The following is an 18390-nucleotide window of genomic DNA, read 5'->3' on the forward strand; positions in this document are numbered from 1 at the left end:
ATTTTCTGGAAGTAATTACACAATGACTTTTGAAATCACTGAATCCACTGATTCTTTGTAAAACGCCAGAATCTTGGCCTGAAGTCTTGGAAATTGTTTTTGTTATTCCTGGATCTACTCTCTCACACTATGCACAAACTGATTTACTATTTGAATTAAACGAGGACATCCAAAGTTTACAGGAAATGACTAGAGCTCAAGCTAAGCTTTGTGTGTGCACCAGCCTTAACCTTTTCCTGTCTCTCTCATTTTCAGAGTGACCTCTGGTCTTTAGGAATCACAGCTTTAGAGATGGCCGAAGGAGCCCCTCGTAAGTCGGGAATACATTAACACATTCACGCACACATGACTACTGTTGTTAACAGGGTGTTTTATGTTTCCCCATCCCCAGTGTACTGTATTTCTTCATCATTCATATCTCTTTCTCTGACCTTTTGTCTCCTTTCTTAGCTCTATGCCACATGCATCCAATGAGAGCGCTGTTTTTAATTCCACGAAACCCTCCACCCAAACTGAAATCAAAGAAATGGTAAGCCTGTGAAATATCAGTCTCTCTTACACACACACACACACACACACACACAGCAGGATGCAGAGGGCAGTGTTTAGGGTTTCTCCTCTGAAAACACTGCTTGAAAGTGCTCTTTGTTGTGGGATTGATGGCTCAGTAATCAGCCAAAAGAGCTCAACACTGTCCCTTTGCGATGAAACTGAAAGCTCAATTCATCAAATCATTTACAGTGTAGATATTACCTGAACGAGTAAGGACCAGGTTTTTCAGATGTCCTAAAGATAGGGGAAGGTACCAGTTATAGGGGTATTGGAATACATAAACCAGTGCTTGTTGTACTGAACACAATTGCAAAATTCTTCGCCAGAAAGCATGAAAAGAAGCCCGATGAATGTTGGCAGCACCTCCTTTGGTCCAATGAAACCAAAATAAAACTTGTCCAAATCAGACGGGTCCAGCATGTTTGGTGTGGTGGATCAGGCCAGGACTACCACAGTGACTGCTGGACATGGAGGGTTGATATAAAAGCTGCGGTGTAAGGGTGATTTATATTTGGCACTATGCAAGTTCTACATTCAAATATTAAATGAAAATATCCAGTCCATTCGCAAGAAGAAATTTTGAATATGACAATACTGAAAACTCTGATGTGTCCAAGATAACATCTTTATCATGGATTATCAAAAGTTAAAGGACAATAATGAAAACTATGAGATGTTTATGCTCAGGAAGAATTAATTAGTCGACAAAAAGTGAAGGTTGAAATACTAAATATTAAAAACATGTTTTAATGAATGAATGTATACATGATAGTTTACAGTTTGTTTAAAAATTCAGTTTGCCATTTTTATTGGCTTCGTTCTACTTGGGCCCTCTCCTCCCCTCTCCTCTCCTCTCCCATATATAATGAATAAGCTTTTCATACTGAATTTGTAGTTGAACTCATGCCCTCTTACATTCAGTATTAATGCCATCAGAGAGACTAGTTCATGGGGCAGCTTTTAATAACTCCAACATTCTGGGCTATGCAGAGCGTTTCAGTCCTCCTTCCTCCAGGCCTCCCTAAGGCGTCAGGCAACCTGAAAACTAAACAGCAACACATACCCCTTCCCTGTTTTCATTGAGTTTAGACTAGAGACAACGCACCTCTTGAATGCTGGGAATATGTTTTACACACAGACGTTTGTAGTCCTCCAAAAAGTGATTACTAGTTGGCGTACTCTCGGTGAGTTTAAAAAGATTTTTTAATACCTTTGTGTCAGGGTATAGAAGGTGATGTTGATTTGAATATGTTTGAACGATGACAGTGCTGGTTTTAATACTAGTTTATAACATTTCCTAGTAAGAAAAACTTGCCCTTTCCCTTTCTGCAATTTGTGTTTTTTGTAGTAATGCTGCTGTCTGTGCTGACATTGCTTTAGTAAAGAGGTCATATGGTTAAAAAAGACGAATCTTGTTAAAAGAGTTTAGGATAAAACCTAAGAAGATTTCCCCATCATACACCACTTCCTCTTAATGACCCCAGGTTTATTTATATACTGCTTTTATCAAGACATTTTGACCACAGAGTTGTGCTGATGATAACCAGCAAAAACTTGATTAAACATGAGTAAAGAGGAATCCAAACTGAAGTAAAAGTTATGATGTGTGTTTCAGTGCCAGTTCTGACGTATTACAATACTGAAATCAGTGGATGTAGTTTTAAAGAATTACTTTAATGCATGTCCACCTTATTGTAAATGAGCAGGACTTCATGTAATGATGAACTGGGTGTTTGTTGTCAAAGAAACATTTTAGAGCCTTTCAGTTAAATGGACATTAAACAGATTTTCACAATATTAATTTTCATTGTACCATTGTTTGTGATCTCTGTCCTCTTTCCTCTTTCTCAATCTCTGTCTGTCATAGGTCGAAGCGTTTCTTGTCCTTTGTTGATAACTGTCTGGTAAAGAACCATCTGCATCGACCCACCACCGACACGCTGCTGAGACACGCTTTCATCAGAGACCTGGCTAACGAGAGACAAGTCCGCATCATGCTCAAAGATCACCTGGACAGAACCAGGAAGAAGAGAGAGAAAGGTGAGTGAGCAGTGAGGACACAGGAGAGTTACCTGTAACAGCTGATGGGTAAATGCACTGACAGTTAAATGCTGTTTGTGTTTTATTCAGAACAGCTTTTTGTTTATTCAGACTTCAAATCACTAATGAACTAGAATTGATTCAGTAATAATTCAGTTTTTGTATTAACGGCTGAATTATTCATGTGATATGTTTATGTAGGCCGGTGCACGCTGACTGGTGAATTTTGCTTTGAGCCGGTGTGTACAAAATCCCACAGGGTAAAGGAGAACGTACAGACAACTCTGTGCCGATACTCTTAGGACAAAGATTCATTTCTAGAAAAAATGGAGGGCTGCCCTAAATCGTTTAGTGTCAAGATGAGATAATTTTCAGAGGAGGAATACAGTCAAATCGTTGGATAACCCACGGGATATCAGAATCTTTTACAAATAGGCAACTTGTCAGTGCAGATTTTTTCAAGTATGTTTCACTAGGAGGGTTTTAACACCACTTGTGTTGGAGCAAGAACCACCAACACACTTGAGCTGAGAGAGAGCACCAGCTGCACTGATACCACAGCAGCTGCTTCGCTCAGGCTGTCACAAACACTACATTTCTGCTAATTTATAGCACGCCGTTTATGGAAATGATTCATTAGACTAGTGTTACCACAGTTTACACAACATATTTAATTATACTTAATGTTTTCTTAAGTAAATCTACAGTTTCTGGCTAATATTCCTGTCCAGTTATTACTGCATTACACTGAAAGCAGAGGAGTGGTATATGTTCATAGTTACATCTCTAAAAATACACTAGTTGATGCACGAGCACTGACCAGACAACAAGAGTCCCTGCTGTGCTAATAAAGCATTTGCATTTGAACTGTTTCAACCATGCCAGATATTTTAATCAAGCTGAATATGCGGAGACGCGAGGCCGGCCAGCCAGACAAAACGAACAAGAGAGCGAGAGCGGGAATGTCGGGTCGGGCCAAAAGGCTACATGTCCTGACCTTTCCCCTTCTTTTTTCTACGTTCACTCTGGGGCCATGTTTTACTCAACACACACATAAACGAAGGAGGAGGAGGAGAGAGTGAGGGATGGAAAGAGACAAAAAACTGGACAAACTAAGGGACGAAGGCGGAGAGACGTATATTGCGAGAACAATTTATTCTCATCCTGTGAAGATTCATTCTCCTCTGGATGAGTTGCATGTGCTGAATGTGTGATGCCAAGATGTGCAGTCAAACAGTGAGAAAAAGAGTTAGGGGCGGGGAAGAGAAGACAGAAATATTTATGACTTTGCTCTTCTCTTGTTCTCACGTTTATATTCAAGCAGGGTAAGAAATCCTTGGGTTGTCCATTAGGTTTATTCATCTTCATTTGGCAAAGAAAGACAGACGAGAAAGTGATAACAACAGAAAAAGAGAGAGAGAGAGAGAGAGAGAGAGAGAGAGAGCAGAGAGGGAAGCTGAGGGGAAGGAAGGAGGAAAGGGAATGGCCATCTGGTTTTAATCTTCTGTTAGCTTATAAAAACACACTAATGACTGGTAGACTTTCTGCATGCTGCATGTGTTGTGTGTTGTGTGTGAGCATGCGATGTGTTCAAGACCAGATTTGTGTGATTTTTGTGTGTCCCCATGCCCCTCCAGAGTAATGAAATGCTGATAATCTTAAGTACATGTGGGAAAACTCACTGCTGCAGAAATAAGAGGAGAAAAAAAGAGAAAAATTCAATGCTCCGGACATGATGCAAAAAGGATGTGTCATTTGAGCATACCCAAGAGTGTAGTTTGGACAAAGATGGTCTATGCTTTGGAAGATGAATCACTCAAAAAGAGAGAAAGAGAGAGAGAGAAAAAAAGGCCCTCCTCTCGGTCAGCAAAAGTAGGCATCAACCCTCTAAATGCACTCTCCTCCTGCAGCTTTGGCCCAGGAAGACATAACAAGAGCCAAAACCTTCAAACATGACATCACAGCTGCAGAGCAGAGATTTCCTCCGTCCGCTGCAGCCGTTGTGGTTCCCTCTACTCTGGACAAACACACCTGTATTATGTTGTGGCGTGTGGACAGAGTAAATGCTGATGTCAGCCCGTGTACTACTCTTCACATCTTTTGCCAGCCTGTTGACAAAAGCTTTCTATTGCAATAGTGACTGAACAACAAAAGTGCAATATGGACTCTAAGAGATTATTTTCAGCCATCTAGCAATGTGCATGGGCCCCATCGTAGGAGGTGTATGTTAAAGGAGTCAGACTTCTTTTTTTTTTTTTTACTGTAAGTGTGGGATCAGGATTGAGATGATTCAGCATAGCTGTTCTGAAGCCACACTACAGTATAAACAACGCTCTCCCATATATCTTCCACTAAATAAGACTCTCATTTACTCTCTTATTGCCCAAGTTTACCCACACTATACTTTTGTGTGGCTTTGATAATGACAAAATTGCTACTGGCGGTAGACGATGCAGAAACAAGATGGCAGGCATGGAGGAATCTTTAATGAAACGGTGGCTGCTGCAGAAAGCCAGCGAAGGATACCCACAGCAGTGCTTACACATGAGACGACGAGTTCATCCAAAGCTCCACCCGTAGCATACAGCACCTCATCCCTGGAGGACAAACACTCAGTACATCTAAGAGATTCATACATTTAGGGCCAATCATAATTAGACCTAATTGATTAGTTTATTATCAAATTTGGTACAAGTGAATTTTCTTTCAGTGAAAAGTGAGTAATCAACTAATTGTATCTGCTCAAACAGATATTAAGTTTCCATTTCCCATGATCCTTGCATTACTGGGTTTCTTTTCTTTTCTCTTTTTAAAATCTGTTTTAAAGGACTCATGTTTTACATTTCTCACTACTTAATTTGGAGTGTTGATACCCATGAAAGAACCATCTCATATCTGTTCTGAGTGTCTAGCTCACTGTTTTCTGAGAGATCTGATAAAAATGTCACAGATTTAAGATACACACTCAGAGATGGTGGGTTGTTGTATCATCAAAAGTTACAAAAGTCCTGACGGCCGGTTTTAAGGCTCCGTTTCTGAACACAGGCTGTGTGAGTGTTTTTTCTCTTTTCTTTTACAGTATTAATTTGGAAATATGTATTTTTAAAAGGGGCTTTTATTCCTTTTATTAACTTTATTTCAGAATATTTAAACCAAATTTTTTACTTCTACTTTGTCTCTTTCAGAGGGTCCAGAATATGAGTACAGTGGCAGTGAGGAAGAGGATGATGAGGTAACAGAGGAAGAAGGAGAACCCAGGTAAAAGCCTTTTCATACTAGATATGAATATTGTTTTGACATTTTACAGTTAACAGCCACAGAAACAAAGGGAACTGGAGCAGAGAAATATCAGTATGATATTCAACAGTGGTCATTTGGTTGGGAATCAAACACAGATATTTAACCATTCTGATGCCATGGTGCATACAACATATTACTGAAGCCACAGTGTGTGCGATTGAAGACCTACGTTGTGGAGAAATCGTTTAGAAATACAGCTGTAGATGCAGATTTCGATACACGGAAAGTTTTCCTCAAACTCACTGACTCTGTGGTGATGTGGTGATCCATCCAGGTCAGCCTGCAAACAGTGTCTCTGTGATTGTTAAAAAAGGTCTCATAGCTGTCATTATCGGCGTTTTGCTCATCAGCAGATTAACACACATGTCACCGCGAGGACTTTCCCTCAGTGTAAGTGCTCAGCACATTCATTGCTAATGAAGCCCTGCAGGGCATCTGTGTGTGTTTCATGTTAACGGACAGATGCACTAGCCGCTCTGCTACTGTCCCCGGACATCAAACAGCAGATGGCACTAGGAGCTGAGCACTTTCTCCTAGAATGAGCTTTGAGAGTGTATTTGTGTAACTGTGCCCATTTTCTCTTGATACTTCAGTCCAGTCAGTAAGTGTCTTCATTACTATCGCTTCTGTCGTTTCTCTCTCTCTCTTTCTGTCTCTCTCTCTCTTGCTCTCTCAGCTCCATAGTCAATGTTCCTGGAGAGTGGACGCTGAGACGGGAGTTCCTCCGTTTGCAGACAGAAGATCGTGAAGGAGGCAGAGAGGGAGGTCACGGAGGAACTGGGGGTCAACAAAGACAACAAGTGGGTTTCACTTTTATTTACCATAGCTTGTACACATTCATTCATATCATAGGAATATACAGTACAACAAAATGTAGCACATGGAATTAACCTGTGTTATTTTTTTAATCATTATCTGTGATATTTGTAAATCTAAAGCAATTTGTTGAGTAGTTGACGGAAGCAAAAATAAATCAGCAATTATTTTGATAATTGATTAATTATCTTAGTCATTTCTCCAAGCAAAAATGTAAAAAAAAAATTAAAAAAAAGTTTTCCTGAATTTGAGTGTAATTTAACTATTTGTCAGAATAAGTAAATCATAGTCATAGACATTACTGTGGTCTAAGTAACTGTGCACAACATTTTTTATTTATTTCACAGAACTGGAAATAATTGGCAACTTAATCAATAAAGAAAATAACTATTAGATGCAGTCTTAAATTGTTGCAGTGCTTTGAGCACAACAAGGTCAGGTTCATTATTAGAGATAACAAATACGTTTAATAGACATGATTTGATTTAGTGAAAACATAATGGTGTTTAAAAAGATGAGAATAGAAAACTTACAATGATGTCTATAAACCACACTAAAGCAAAAGCCAGGCTGAAGAGGTCGTCTTTAGGTTTTCATTGAAAGATTTCAACACTTCCAGCTGATCTTAGGTCAGACTCAGGGCAGACTGTTCCAGCAGCTTGGAGCATAAAAGTTAAAAGCTGCCTCTCTAAAGGTTTTAGTTCTGCAGCTGGGAACAACTGACAGACTTGAGCCAGAGAGCCATATATCTTAAGACCATGAGGTGCTCACAAGTAAAACAATTTTAGAATTAATATGGCGACTAACAGGCAAACAACCTCAGGACGTTTTATGCAAAGGTATGTTCCCTCCCTCTGGTCCTGCCCAGCACGCTGCAGTTCTGGATCAGCTTAGGCCAGTTTGGGTAGAGCAGATAGTAAAATTACAGTAGTCAAGCCTGCATGCATCAGTCTTTCTGTGTCACCCTGAGAGAGAAAAGGTCGCACTTCAGTAATATTTTTGAGGTGATAAAAGGCTTTGGAGGATTTGGACACATCCCCCAAATGATTAAACCGACATTTCTTGCTTGTTGGCGGCTTGGGGTTAGGCCATGGGAATTTAATTTCGCAACCAATTTCTCTCTCTAAGCATTAGAGGCTATAACTAAAATTTCAGTTGTATTTAGTTTGAATTGTAAAAAGTTTTTAGACATGGGGATATAAGTGAATCTTAATCCATAATCTTATCCTGCTCCATTGGTCTTAAGGTTAATTTAATATATTTAATCTTTAAATCAAAGACTTTTGTGTGAAAAGCCTGTGTACAATTTTAACTCATGTATTAATATAGAGTATGTCATGGCTTTACAGCAGCACAGGCAGCAGTTGGTGGAGCAGGAACGATACAAGCAGCAGCTAGTGGCTGACCGACAGAAGAGGATTCAACAGCAGCATGAGCAGCGGCAAAAATTAGAGGATGTAAGTATACTGTGTACACACTTTTCTTCTTTATTGACTCAGCACTTAAAGGGCAGCAGATGAAAGATAAAGGTGAAATAAAGCACTTCAGTGGAAGAGAGCATTTGTTGAAATCTAGCGTTTACCGACTAGGCTACTTCACAAGATACACAGTGGTGCTACCTGCTGAGTCACGTCCTCACTCTTCTGCTCCCTCTGTTCTTACAACACCCTCAACTATGGAAATACCTGCGTGGATGAGTTACCCACAGTAATTATAACTGAAATACAATTATTTCTTAGAAATGTCAGCTATATATGACTTTGTCTTCAGTTTATGTTTTTTTCTCACTTTTAATTTGTTTTCTGTTCCCAGCAGCAGAGGCGGCAGCTGACGGACTGTGCCTTTCAGTGGGGGGAGCTTCAAGAGATCTCTCTCGGGGAGGAAACTGATCTCCATGACAACAGGGTTTTAATGGATGAGAGAAACAGGAGGAGTGACAGGAGACCGGTAAAGATTAATCATAACTTTGCATTGGTTGTTTACCTGGTAATGCAGTATTCCAAACCTTCAGTATGTGATGAATGAGATCGGACAGAAAGAAAAGTTCAGAAATGTGCCCACGCTGTTCGCCGCACTTACACTTAGACTTTGGATGGTGCTGCTACTCGGCCCGTCAGTCAGCTGGTCCAGCTCTGTGGTCCAGAGGGACACATCTGGCTGAGCTGGATGATATTTCTCTACTACCGTCTCCAGTAGTTGAATTTGTAGGTTTTTGAAAATACCTTGAATACTTGATCAAATTAGCTACATAATGTAAACATAAACACTTTTTGAGTGTTACTTTGTAGCCACATTGGGTCAGTGCAACAAGTGCGCCTATTCACACACGCAGCAGACATGTAACATTATTATCATTCATTTGGAATCACGTTTCTCTTCGCCAAGAGATCCTGAGGAAAACATCTGCTTCCTCTGAGGCTAAATGTTCCTCTGCGTTTGCCAGCGAGCTCCTAACAGCGTCTGTCTGCTGTTTGGTCGTCCAAAGAGCTGTCTCACCAAGAAAAGTCACACAGTGCAATGGAAATGATGTGGATGAGGGATGTCAGACTGAAACAAAACTGTAAGTTGCAGATCCAACATGGCGGCGAGCAAGTAGGACGCGTTCGAAGGAGCTCTCTCAGCAAACAGCCCAAATCCTGTATTTAACTCCGCAAACTCATACGCAACTTGCATAAACAATATACAGAGCCGAAAGACGGTGTGAATGGAGAGAAGAAAAATAAATACCCGTTCAACGACGACGGAAAAACTGCCTGATAATCAAGAAGAAGAGTCTGGAGAAGCTAACGTGTTGCAGCCGATGGCAGCCACAGCAAATGCTAATGCTGAAGACCGAGGAGATGAGGTGATTAAAGCTATTTCAGACTTGAAAAGTATGTTCGCGTCGAAATTCGACGGAGTTTTGTCCGCTATCCATGACATCAAGAGGGACTTCCACGAGTTTGGAGGTAGGCTATCGGAAGCTGAGCAACGCATAAGCATGACAGAGGATAATGTGGATGCGCTGCAAAATACAGTGCAAACACACGTGAACCAAATAGAGTTGCTCAGCTCCAGAATAGACGACCTGGAAAACCGCCACAGGAGAAACAATCTACGACTGGTTAACCTGCCTGAAAGAGCAGAAGGGGCAGATGCGGTGAGATTTTTGGAAAAGTGGCTACGTGAGGTGTTTGGAGCATCGCTGCCGGGCCCGGTGGTAATTGAACGGGCGCACCGCATCGGCAGACCCCCGGCGGCGGAGCAGAGATACCCCCGCGTGATGATCATGAAGTTCCTGAACTTTTGTGACCGGCAAAGAGTAATGGAGGCGGCCAGAAAGATGAAGGCAGTGACATACCAACAACACAAAGTGATGTTTTTCCCGGACTTCTCCATGGATGTGCGCAAGCAGCGGAGACAGTTCGACGGAGTGAAGAAACGTTTACAGGCGCTGAACATTGACTACAGGCTCAGATACCCAGCTAAGCTGACTGTCATACTTGAGGGCCAGACGAAGACCTGCGATTCTCCCAAGGATGTGGAGAAACTACTTTCATCCATCGAGTCAAACGGATAAAACGGTGACATGATAATACAGTAGTAGGATTTAACTAAAGAATTCTCATGAGAATCCCTGTTAATTAACGGAAAACAATTAAAGAGCAGCAATTATATTTCAAGTTAATCAGGAAATGTTTTGGCTTTAACATAACAATGACAGACCTCTCCTGAAAAGCTTTATGTTTTGCTATATATGCTCAGGTTTAGCTGGAATACCTTACAATGTTGTGTGTAAGAAAATCACTGAGGGAATTAGTCCAACTTTTATTTTGAAGGGCTGTGATGCGAGGAGAGCGCAGTTAGGTTAGTTGGCGCACTCGCAAGGGACATGCTCCTCTCGGTAGGATCAGTCGAGCCCATGGTTGGGATCTTTACGTTAAAGGGAGGGGGAGTTACTCGCCGGTTTGTTCGGGTTAACGGCGTCCAAGAGCCTCATTACGAAAGAACGTTTTTAATCGAAACTATATTTTTGGTTAAGTGTGTTTGGTATGGTCTTACATTTGAGGAAATGCACCTTAATATTACAAGATGAATGAGTCTCAAATAACATTCATATCATGGAATGTAAGGGGGTTAGGTAAATTATCAAAACTGAAACAGGTTATGCATAGAATTAAGCAACTTAAATCATCTATTGTGTTTCTACAAGAAACCCACCTATTGAATAATGACCTATTGAAAATTCGTAGAAGATGGCCAGGTCAAGTTTATGCCTCATCATATGCATCTAACGCAAGAGGGGTGCTAATATTAATTCACAAATCTGTCCCATTCAAAGTTTCAAAGGTTACACCTGATAAGGCAGGCAGATATTTAATACTTCAAGGAACGCTTTTTGATATAAATATAAATCTTGTAAACTTGTATGGACCAAACTCTGATAACCCCAAATTCTTTGAGGAGCTATTTTTACTTCTAGCTCAGATGTCAGGCCATCTTCTTATTGGAGGGGACTTCAACACAACCCTGGCGACAAATCTCGACAGACTTAAAGGTACTGATAATACTCATGCACAAAGCAGGAAAATATTACACAATTTCATGCAAGACCTGGACTTATGTGATCCGTGGAGGAGAAAATACCCAGATAAATCAGAATTTTCATGCTTTTCCTCATCAACAAATTCTTATTCGCGAATAGATTACTTTTTAATTTCAAATCATTTATTCTCACAGATACATAATGTTACTTACGAATCCATTGTAATTTCAGATCACAGCCCAGTTAAATTAATATATAAAATGTCCAAATTCATTAGAGGTCCTCATAGATGGAGGCTACACCCAAAATGGCTGCACGACACAAAATTCATGAAGTTTGTTGGAAACAGCATTGATGAATTTTTTATAACAAACACAAATGAAACGACGGCATCTATAAGATGGGAGGCCTTTAAAGCCTATTTAAGAGGACAAATGATTAGCTATTCAAGCTCTATTACTAACAAAGTCAATTTAAAACTACAGTCTCTCAACGACAGAATTAGAAAAATGGAGGAGGAAATGTATGAAAATAAAACGAACATAGAACTCTATCAACAGGAGTTGCTTCTGCTAAGAGCACAATATAATAAACTTTCACTTGCAAAAGCAGAAAATAGCTTAATTCGTCTAAAACAAACATTTTATGAACAGGGGGAAAAATCGGGCAAGTTGTTGGCTTGGCAAATCAAGAAACTACAATCTAGTAAGGCCATTAATAACATTTTAACAACCTCAGGGACTCTAACATCAGACCCATCAGAAATTAACGTAACTTTTGCTAATTTCTATCACTCTCTATACAAAGCAGAATCTGCTGGGATAAATAGTCAGCAAACGATATTCCTAGATGGCCTCCAGATTCCTAACTTCTCTAATGAAGCCAAACAACACCTAGATTCCCCATTTTCTATTGAAGAATTATTGAAAGCTATTGATACAATGAAAAATGGGAAAACAGCTGGACCTGATGGTCTCCCCATAGATATATTTAAAGCCTTCAAAGAAAAAATAGTACATCCCCTTATAAATATGTATGAGGAATCCCTGGAATCTGGTATCCTCCCCCCATCACTAAGAAAGGCGCTGATAACACTAATACCTAAACCAGGCAAACCACATGATAAATGTGAGTCATATAGACCAGTATCTTTAATTAACACAGATGCTAAAATCTTGGCAAAAGTACTGGCATTAAGATTAGAAACTCACCTACCACGGATTATTCATAATGACCAAAATGGATTTGTGAAGAATAGACAGGCGTTTCATAATATCAGGCGTGTACTAAACATTATCCATGAAAAAAAAGATGCTAAAGACACTTGTGTACTGTCACTAGATGCCGAAAAGGCATTCGACAGAGTCGAGTGGCCTTACTTATTTGATGTACTCTGTCGATTTGGATGTGGTCCTAAATTTTGTCAGTGGATTAGAATACTCTATTGTGAACCATCAGCTGAAGTGATTACAAATAATTTAATCTCAAAATCCTTTGGTCTGTCGAGAGGCACTCGTCAGGGTTGCCCGCTCTCCCCTTTGCTGTTTGTGATGACTCTTGAACCCCTGGCAATAGCAATCAGAGATCACCCAGGGATAAAGGGAATCCATATTTCAGAAATAGAACACCAGATCTCTTTATTTGCAGATGATATATTATTATATCTTTCAGACCTGAAAAACACAATACCTGTCTTGCTTAATCTAATTGATCAATTCGGATCATTCTCAGGCTATAAAGTCAATCAGGCAAAATCATCAATACTTTTTCTCAACAGGCAAGATAGGATTAATCCATCATTTCAACATCCATTCACAATAGCTAGAGATGGGTTCAAATATTTAGGAATAATCATCACACCTCAAATTAAAGATATGATCCCATGTAATTACGACCCCATTGTTGCTCAGGTGAATGATAGCATAGATAGATGGATGAACCTTCCCCTTACAATAATTGGCAGAATCAATATTATTAAAATGAATATTCTCCCTAAATTCTTATATTTATTCCAATCGATCCCCCTTACACCTAGCCTGGTTGGCACGACTTTCCAATGTTGATACTCAGCATTGGGTCTGGCCAAGACGTTAAGAGAATCCATTTCTCAAAGCGCATCCTTCAAACCTGGTTTACCCGCCCCCCTCAAATGCCTCAGTCTGCTATTGGTCGAAGCCAGAATAGGCGGTGTCGAAGCTTAAACCAATCACACCGCTCCATGCTGCTGTTTACAATGAGGTTCCGGTCGCTGCTCTACTGCTTGAACACGCCTCTACCCAGAGCCGTTGGAGAGGCTCGACGTTGATTGGCTCTCGAAAAAGAGGGTGGAGTTCCCGAAAATTCGGGAGACAGAAATCGAGTTAATAGCACGGTTGGCCAGACTAGAAGTCAGCAGCGCTTTTGCGAGGCGTGACGTCACTAGTGTGGGCGCGACCAGGCTACCTTACACCCCCACCAACATTTTTTTCCAATATGAAGAAAGTGTTTACAAAATTCATTTGGAACAAAAGACGATCAAGACTTCGCTTAACACTACTATATCTTCCATATGAAAGAGGAGGGCTCCAGCTACCCAATCTTTTATGGTATTTTAGGGCAGCTCAGCTTAGATCAGCCCTTTTTTGGTTTTCTAATGCTCCCAACTTACCGTGGATCCAAATAGAAGAAAAGTGTGCCAGGGGACTAACATTAGATAGTTATCTTTATTCTGACTCTCTCAAAAGACTTAAGCAAAACACAACTAACCCATTTGTTAAATCCACTATCATAGCCTGGCATGAATCACAGGAAATGTTCAAAATGCCATCAGGATTATCACCATTTGCGCCTATCTGGGGCAATTCATTATTTACACCAGGTAAATCGGATCGTGGATTCAGACTCTGGGCACAGTTGGGTCTAAAGAAGATCATAAATCTTTATTCAGATAACACCCTCATGTCCTTCGACAATCTTAAAGAAAAATTTGGGATCCCTCAAACTCATATGTTTAAATACTTTCAAATACGGAGTTTTATTCGCTCAAGGTTGCAATCATATCAATGTCCTCCCCTAAGTATTATTGAAAAGTTGGTAACATCAGACCCATATGCTAAAGGTAAGATCTCAACTCTATACAAGACATTATCAGAGACTTCTTTGGAATCTTCAGATCACAAAAGAAGGGCATGGATAGAGGATCTTCAAAGAGATATCACTGAAGACGATTGGGAAAAAGCTTGTTATCAAGCGCAAACACTATCTATTAATAGCAGATTGAAATTGATCCAATACAATTGGCTTATGAGAACATATATAACTCCTGAAAAACTAAATAAATTTAATTCTAATATCCCTGATAATTGTATAAAATGCAGAACAGAGAAGGGAACCCTATTTCACTGTATTTGGAAGTGCAAACACTTACAAGAATTTTGGGAAAAAATAACTGACACAATCTCCATTATAATACATAAAAAAATCCCTGCATGCCCAGAGATCTGTATCCTCGGCCTAAGACCCAAAACACTGGCCCTGAAAACACACGAGTATAAGCTGATAAATCTTTGTTTATTACATGCGAAACGTCTTATAGCCAGACACTGGAAAAGTGTTCATTGTCCTTCTCTGAATATGTGGATTAATGAACTTTCTTCTTGCTTAGCGATGGAAAGACTTACATATATAATCAAACAAAAAAGCCACATTTTTCATGACATATGGAACTCATTTATCATATTTTTGGAATCAAGACCTGACTTACTAAATCCTTAAACAAGACGATACCCTTTTAATTTTCATTTTATTTTATTTTATTTATGTCGGTTTTGTATTATTATACGTTTTTGTTGTCTTTTTAATGTTACATACAGAAATATTATCCTTTTCCTTTAAAAAAAAAAAAAAAAAAAAAAAACATGTATAGATATATTTTGAATATACTGCATGTATGTTTCTCTCTATTTTTATTTTTATTTATTTATGTATTTTATTTTATTTTATTATTATTTTCTAATTTTTCCATCTTTTTCTCTCACTTGTGCCTATTTATTCCAATTGATTATGTAAAAAATGTAACTAGAAGACAGGCAGATGTACGGTATATTGTTTTTGTATTTTTGTTTTTAATTTTTCAAAGGAAATGTCAATTTTCATGCTGTTTAACTGTTTAACTCCAGTTCAGGGTTGGGGGGAGGGAGGGGAATTGTGTAAAGACTGAAAAATCAATAAAGATATGTGTTAAAAAAAAAAAAAAAAAAAAAAAACTGTAAGTTGCAGGTTAAAAAGAAGACAATGTGTCCAAAGACGCCAAGAGGAACTGCAGAATTAGCTAATGGCTGGTGGTTGCATCACATTGCATTTAACATTTAATATCCATTGTTCATTGAAAGTAGTTGATCATATTACGTCTCTCCGAAATGCCATGACAATGGAGTGATTGTACTTAAAAGCCTGCATAAAAACTGACATTAGAAACGAAACAGCATGTCATGAGGCTTTTATATACAGTATGTGCTAGCACCTGACCTTTGTACTCAAAATGGCCTGATCACTAAGACCTAGGATACAAACAAATAAAACATCCCATGTCCTTAGACTGGGGTCAAAATGTAGCTGCTTTTCCAGTAAAAAATGTCTTTATTTACCCAAAACCCACCTTATACCTTCCAGAAGGAATACCTTGTGGCAGGTGAGTGCATGACACACTCAGGCCGCTTGTTTGTGTGTGTGTTAGACTCCATCCATATTTGATGCCACAGTGAGTTAACACATAAACTTGTAAGCTCGAGTTGTGTTTGATGCACACTGCAGTGATGTGGTGGTTGCACCTGTCAGGTTTTTTTTTACCCAGCTGATTAAAACATTCTCTCCTCAATGTGGCAGGCCAGAAGAGTTGTTTTAAGGTCAGGTCTGTACATTTAGTAATTATAAGGTGTTAGAAACAAAACGTTTATGTGCAGAGTGACCTTTCAGACACATTTCCATCAAATCTTAAGAAACAGGAGCTTTCCTCTTTTATCAGTAAACTTAATATTAAATTGGACAGTTGGTTTGCAGGTACAGCTTGAATGCATTCTGCAGGAATTACAAAAGTATAGAAGAAGACGTCATACATTAAGAGATTACCATTTCACAGTGTTTGACACTTGGTTTCGTTCATGAGTTGGTGTTTGAATAGTTTGAGAAATCTTTTGTTTTGCTTACGTTTCACAGTTTCAAGTTAGAGGGAGGTTAACCACTTCTCTTTCACACAACTCTGTGCGTGCGTGCGTGCGTGCGTGCGTGCGTGCGTGTGTGTGGGTGCATTTGACCAGGTACGCTGAGACAGGATCTCTATTGCCAATTCATCTTATAGTCATTAATTTTAACACATGCTTGATGAATCTATCATACACACCAGTGAGTTTCAATAGGCGTATATTAACAGCACAGAGCAGGTTAGTCACTGTGGTTTCTTCATGTAGAAGACATTGTATTTCAGTGCTATTAATATCTGTCTAGTTACATTATATGTCTATTTGGTGTGCTTATGGGTGTGTGGCCAGAGCTATCTGTACATGTTGGACTCCGATTACACAGATTGCCTCTAAGCCATTAAGTTCAGCTTGTGTAATGAATCTATCTGATGCTTCATTAAGTTTTAATGCATTTGCATTTAATTATGTGACGGGTTCAGTGAGTGTGTGATGTGATCTCTTGTATTTTGTCAGATGAAGAGCTTGTCTGGGTGCAGGTTCGGGACTGATTTGTTCCAATCGGTTCACACATTGATTGATTTGGCAAGAGTCATGTGTCTCAGTGGTGAGTTTGTGGTTTAAAGATTAGAGAAGTGGGCCGTCAGGTTTGGACAGCACTGTGGTGGGGTGAAAGGAAACAATTAAGAGTGAAATTACACAACTCTATTGTGTTAAACAGAAGTACTCCCTTGACCACTCTGTTATCACTTGAGGTAATGTGACTTCCCTTTGACAGACTGAAAACCTTCCTACAGTCTCCTCTGCATACTCTCAAAGAAAGCTGGGATAAGCTGTGGTCCTAATCTATAGAATAAGTGAGCATGGAAGAAGATGAATGGGAGTGCAGTTTGCAGTTAGAAGGGGCTGTAGCCTGCTACTGTAAACCTGAACGACACATCCTGTCAGTCATGTAGTTTACTTCTTATATACTCATTATAACTTGACTTCTTCTACTATCGTCTGCTTCTTTTTTCATTATAAAATTCACACTTTGAATGTTAAGTATTTAATTAACAATGACAAATTTGCCCACCACTAAAATACTCCTAAATTCGGCATGTAACTTTACAGAGATATTCAAAGTCCCCCCTGAAAATGAAGAAGATGGTTTTTAATGAAATGTCTTGACAGTCATCAAATAGATTACTGATAAATTTGGCACCATATTGCCTGACTTCATCTTGCACCCCCAGCAACCCATTTGCAGGAGACATACAGTAGTAAGTGTTATTATGTCTTACATATCAAGATGGATTGGATTGGAAATTTGAGACGTTAACAATGATCCATAGCTGACCATCTAGTAGGGTCATTATGTTGGTTTATGTTGTATTCACTGCTAACTACCAGACTCGAGCATGCTAGCACACAAAACTAAAATGTTGTAAAAGACCCAACGTTAGACCTGATGATCAGCATCAACATGTTAGCAGCTCAATTGAGAGCATGCTTAAGTGCACCCTCACAGAGCTGCTCCTGTGTTTGTTTATTACTGCAGGCTTGTTTTACTCTGGGTGCTCTTGAACTCCTGGCTGCAGCTGCTCCCTGGTAAAAAAGTAGCAGACTGTGGTTATATTGGGCAAACTCTGGGTGCAAGTTTATGTAACTGCTTGCACTTACTGTAGGTGGGGTTGGACTACATCTCTAGTCCTTTTCACTTCTATAGCTTTGGTGTCATGAACATGCCATTGATTGTTCTCTCACAGATGTAACAGTAATGTGATGGAGCAGGGATTTCTGGGAGCTTTTACCTGTAGAATAACATCCTGATACAGTGTTTTTGTATTGCCTCCTATGACTACTGTATAGGTATGGAGTGGTTGTTATTACTGTAATGATAAAATTCACAGAAGTCCAAATAAAATACAAAATATGCTGCAAACACTACAGACAACATGCGAATAATAAAACCTGTACATAAGATTCATAAGAATAATTAAT

At 39.4% G+C, this 18390-nt stretch overlaps 1 protein-coding gene across 3 annotated transcripts in view; it reads left to right on the top strand.

Moving 5' to 3' along the window:
* LOC310993003 (mitogen-activated protein kinase kinase kinase kinase 4) overlaps positions 1-18390 on the top strand; it is a 62744-nt gene that overhangs the window by 20791 nt on the left and 23563 nt on the right. For 2 of the 3 annotated variants that reach the window (XM_083981229.1, XM_083981231.1), the window contains exons 8-14: positions 256-310; positions 451-529; positions 2420-2592; positions 5778-5850; positions 6569-6692; positions 8058-8165; positions 8521-8655. In XM_083981229.1, coding sequence (XP_083837355.1) covers positions 256-310; positions 451-529; positions 2420-2592; positions 5778-5850; positions 6569-6692; positions 8058-8165; positions 8521-8655 — 747 coding nt within the window. The remainder of the gene's footprint in view (positions 1-255; positions 311-450; positions 530-2419; positions 2593-5777; positions 5851-6568; positions 6693-8057; positions 8166-8520; positions 8656-18390) is intronic. The other variant, XM_083981230.1, reaches the window with a different exon arrangement.

Source organism: Trachurus trachurus (assembly GCF_905171665.1).
Source record: "Trachurus trachurus genome assembly, chromosome: 10".
Taxonomy (NCBI): Eukaryota; Metazoa; Chordata; class Actinopteri; order Carangiformes; family Carangidae; genus Trachurus; species Trachurus trachurus.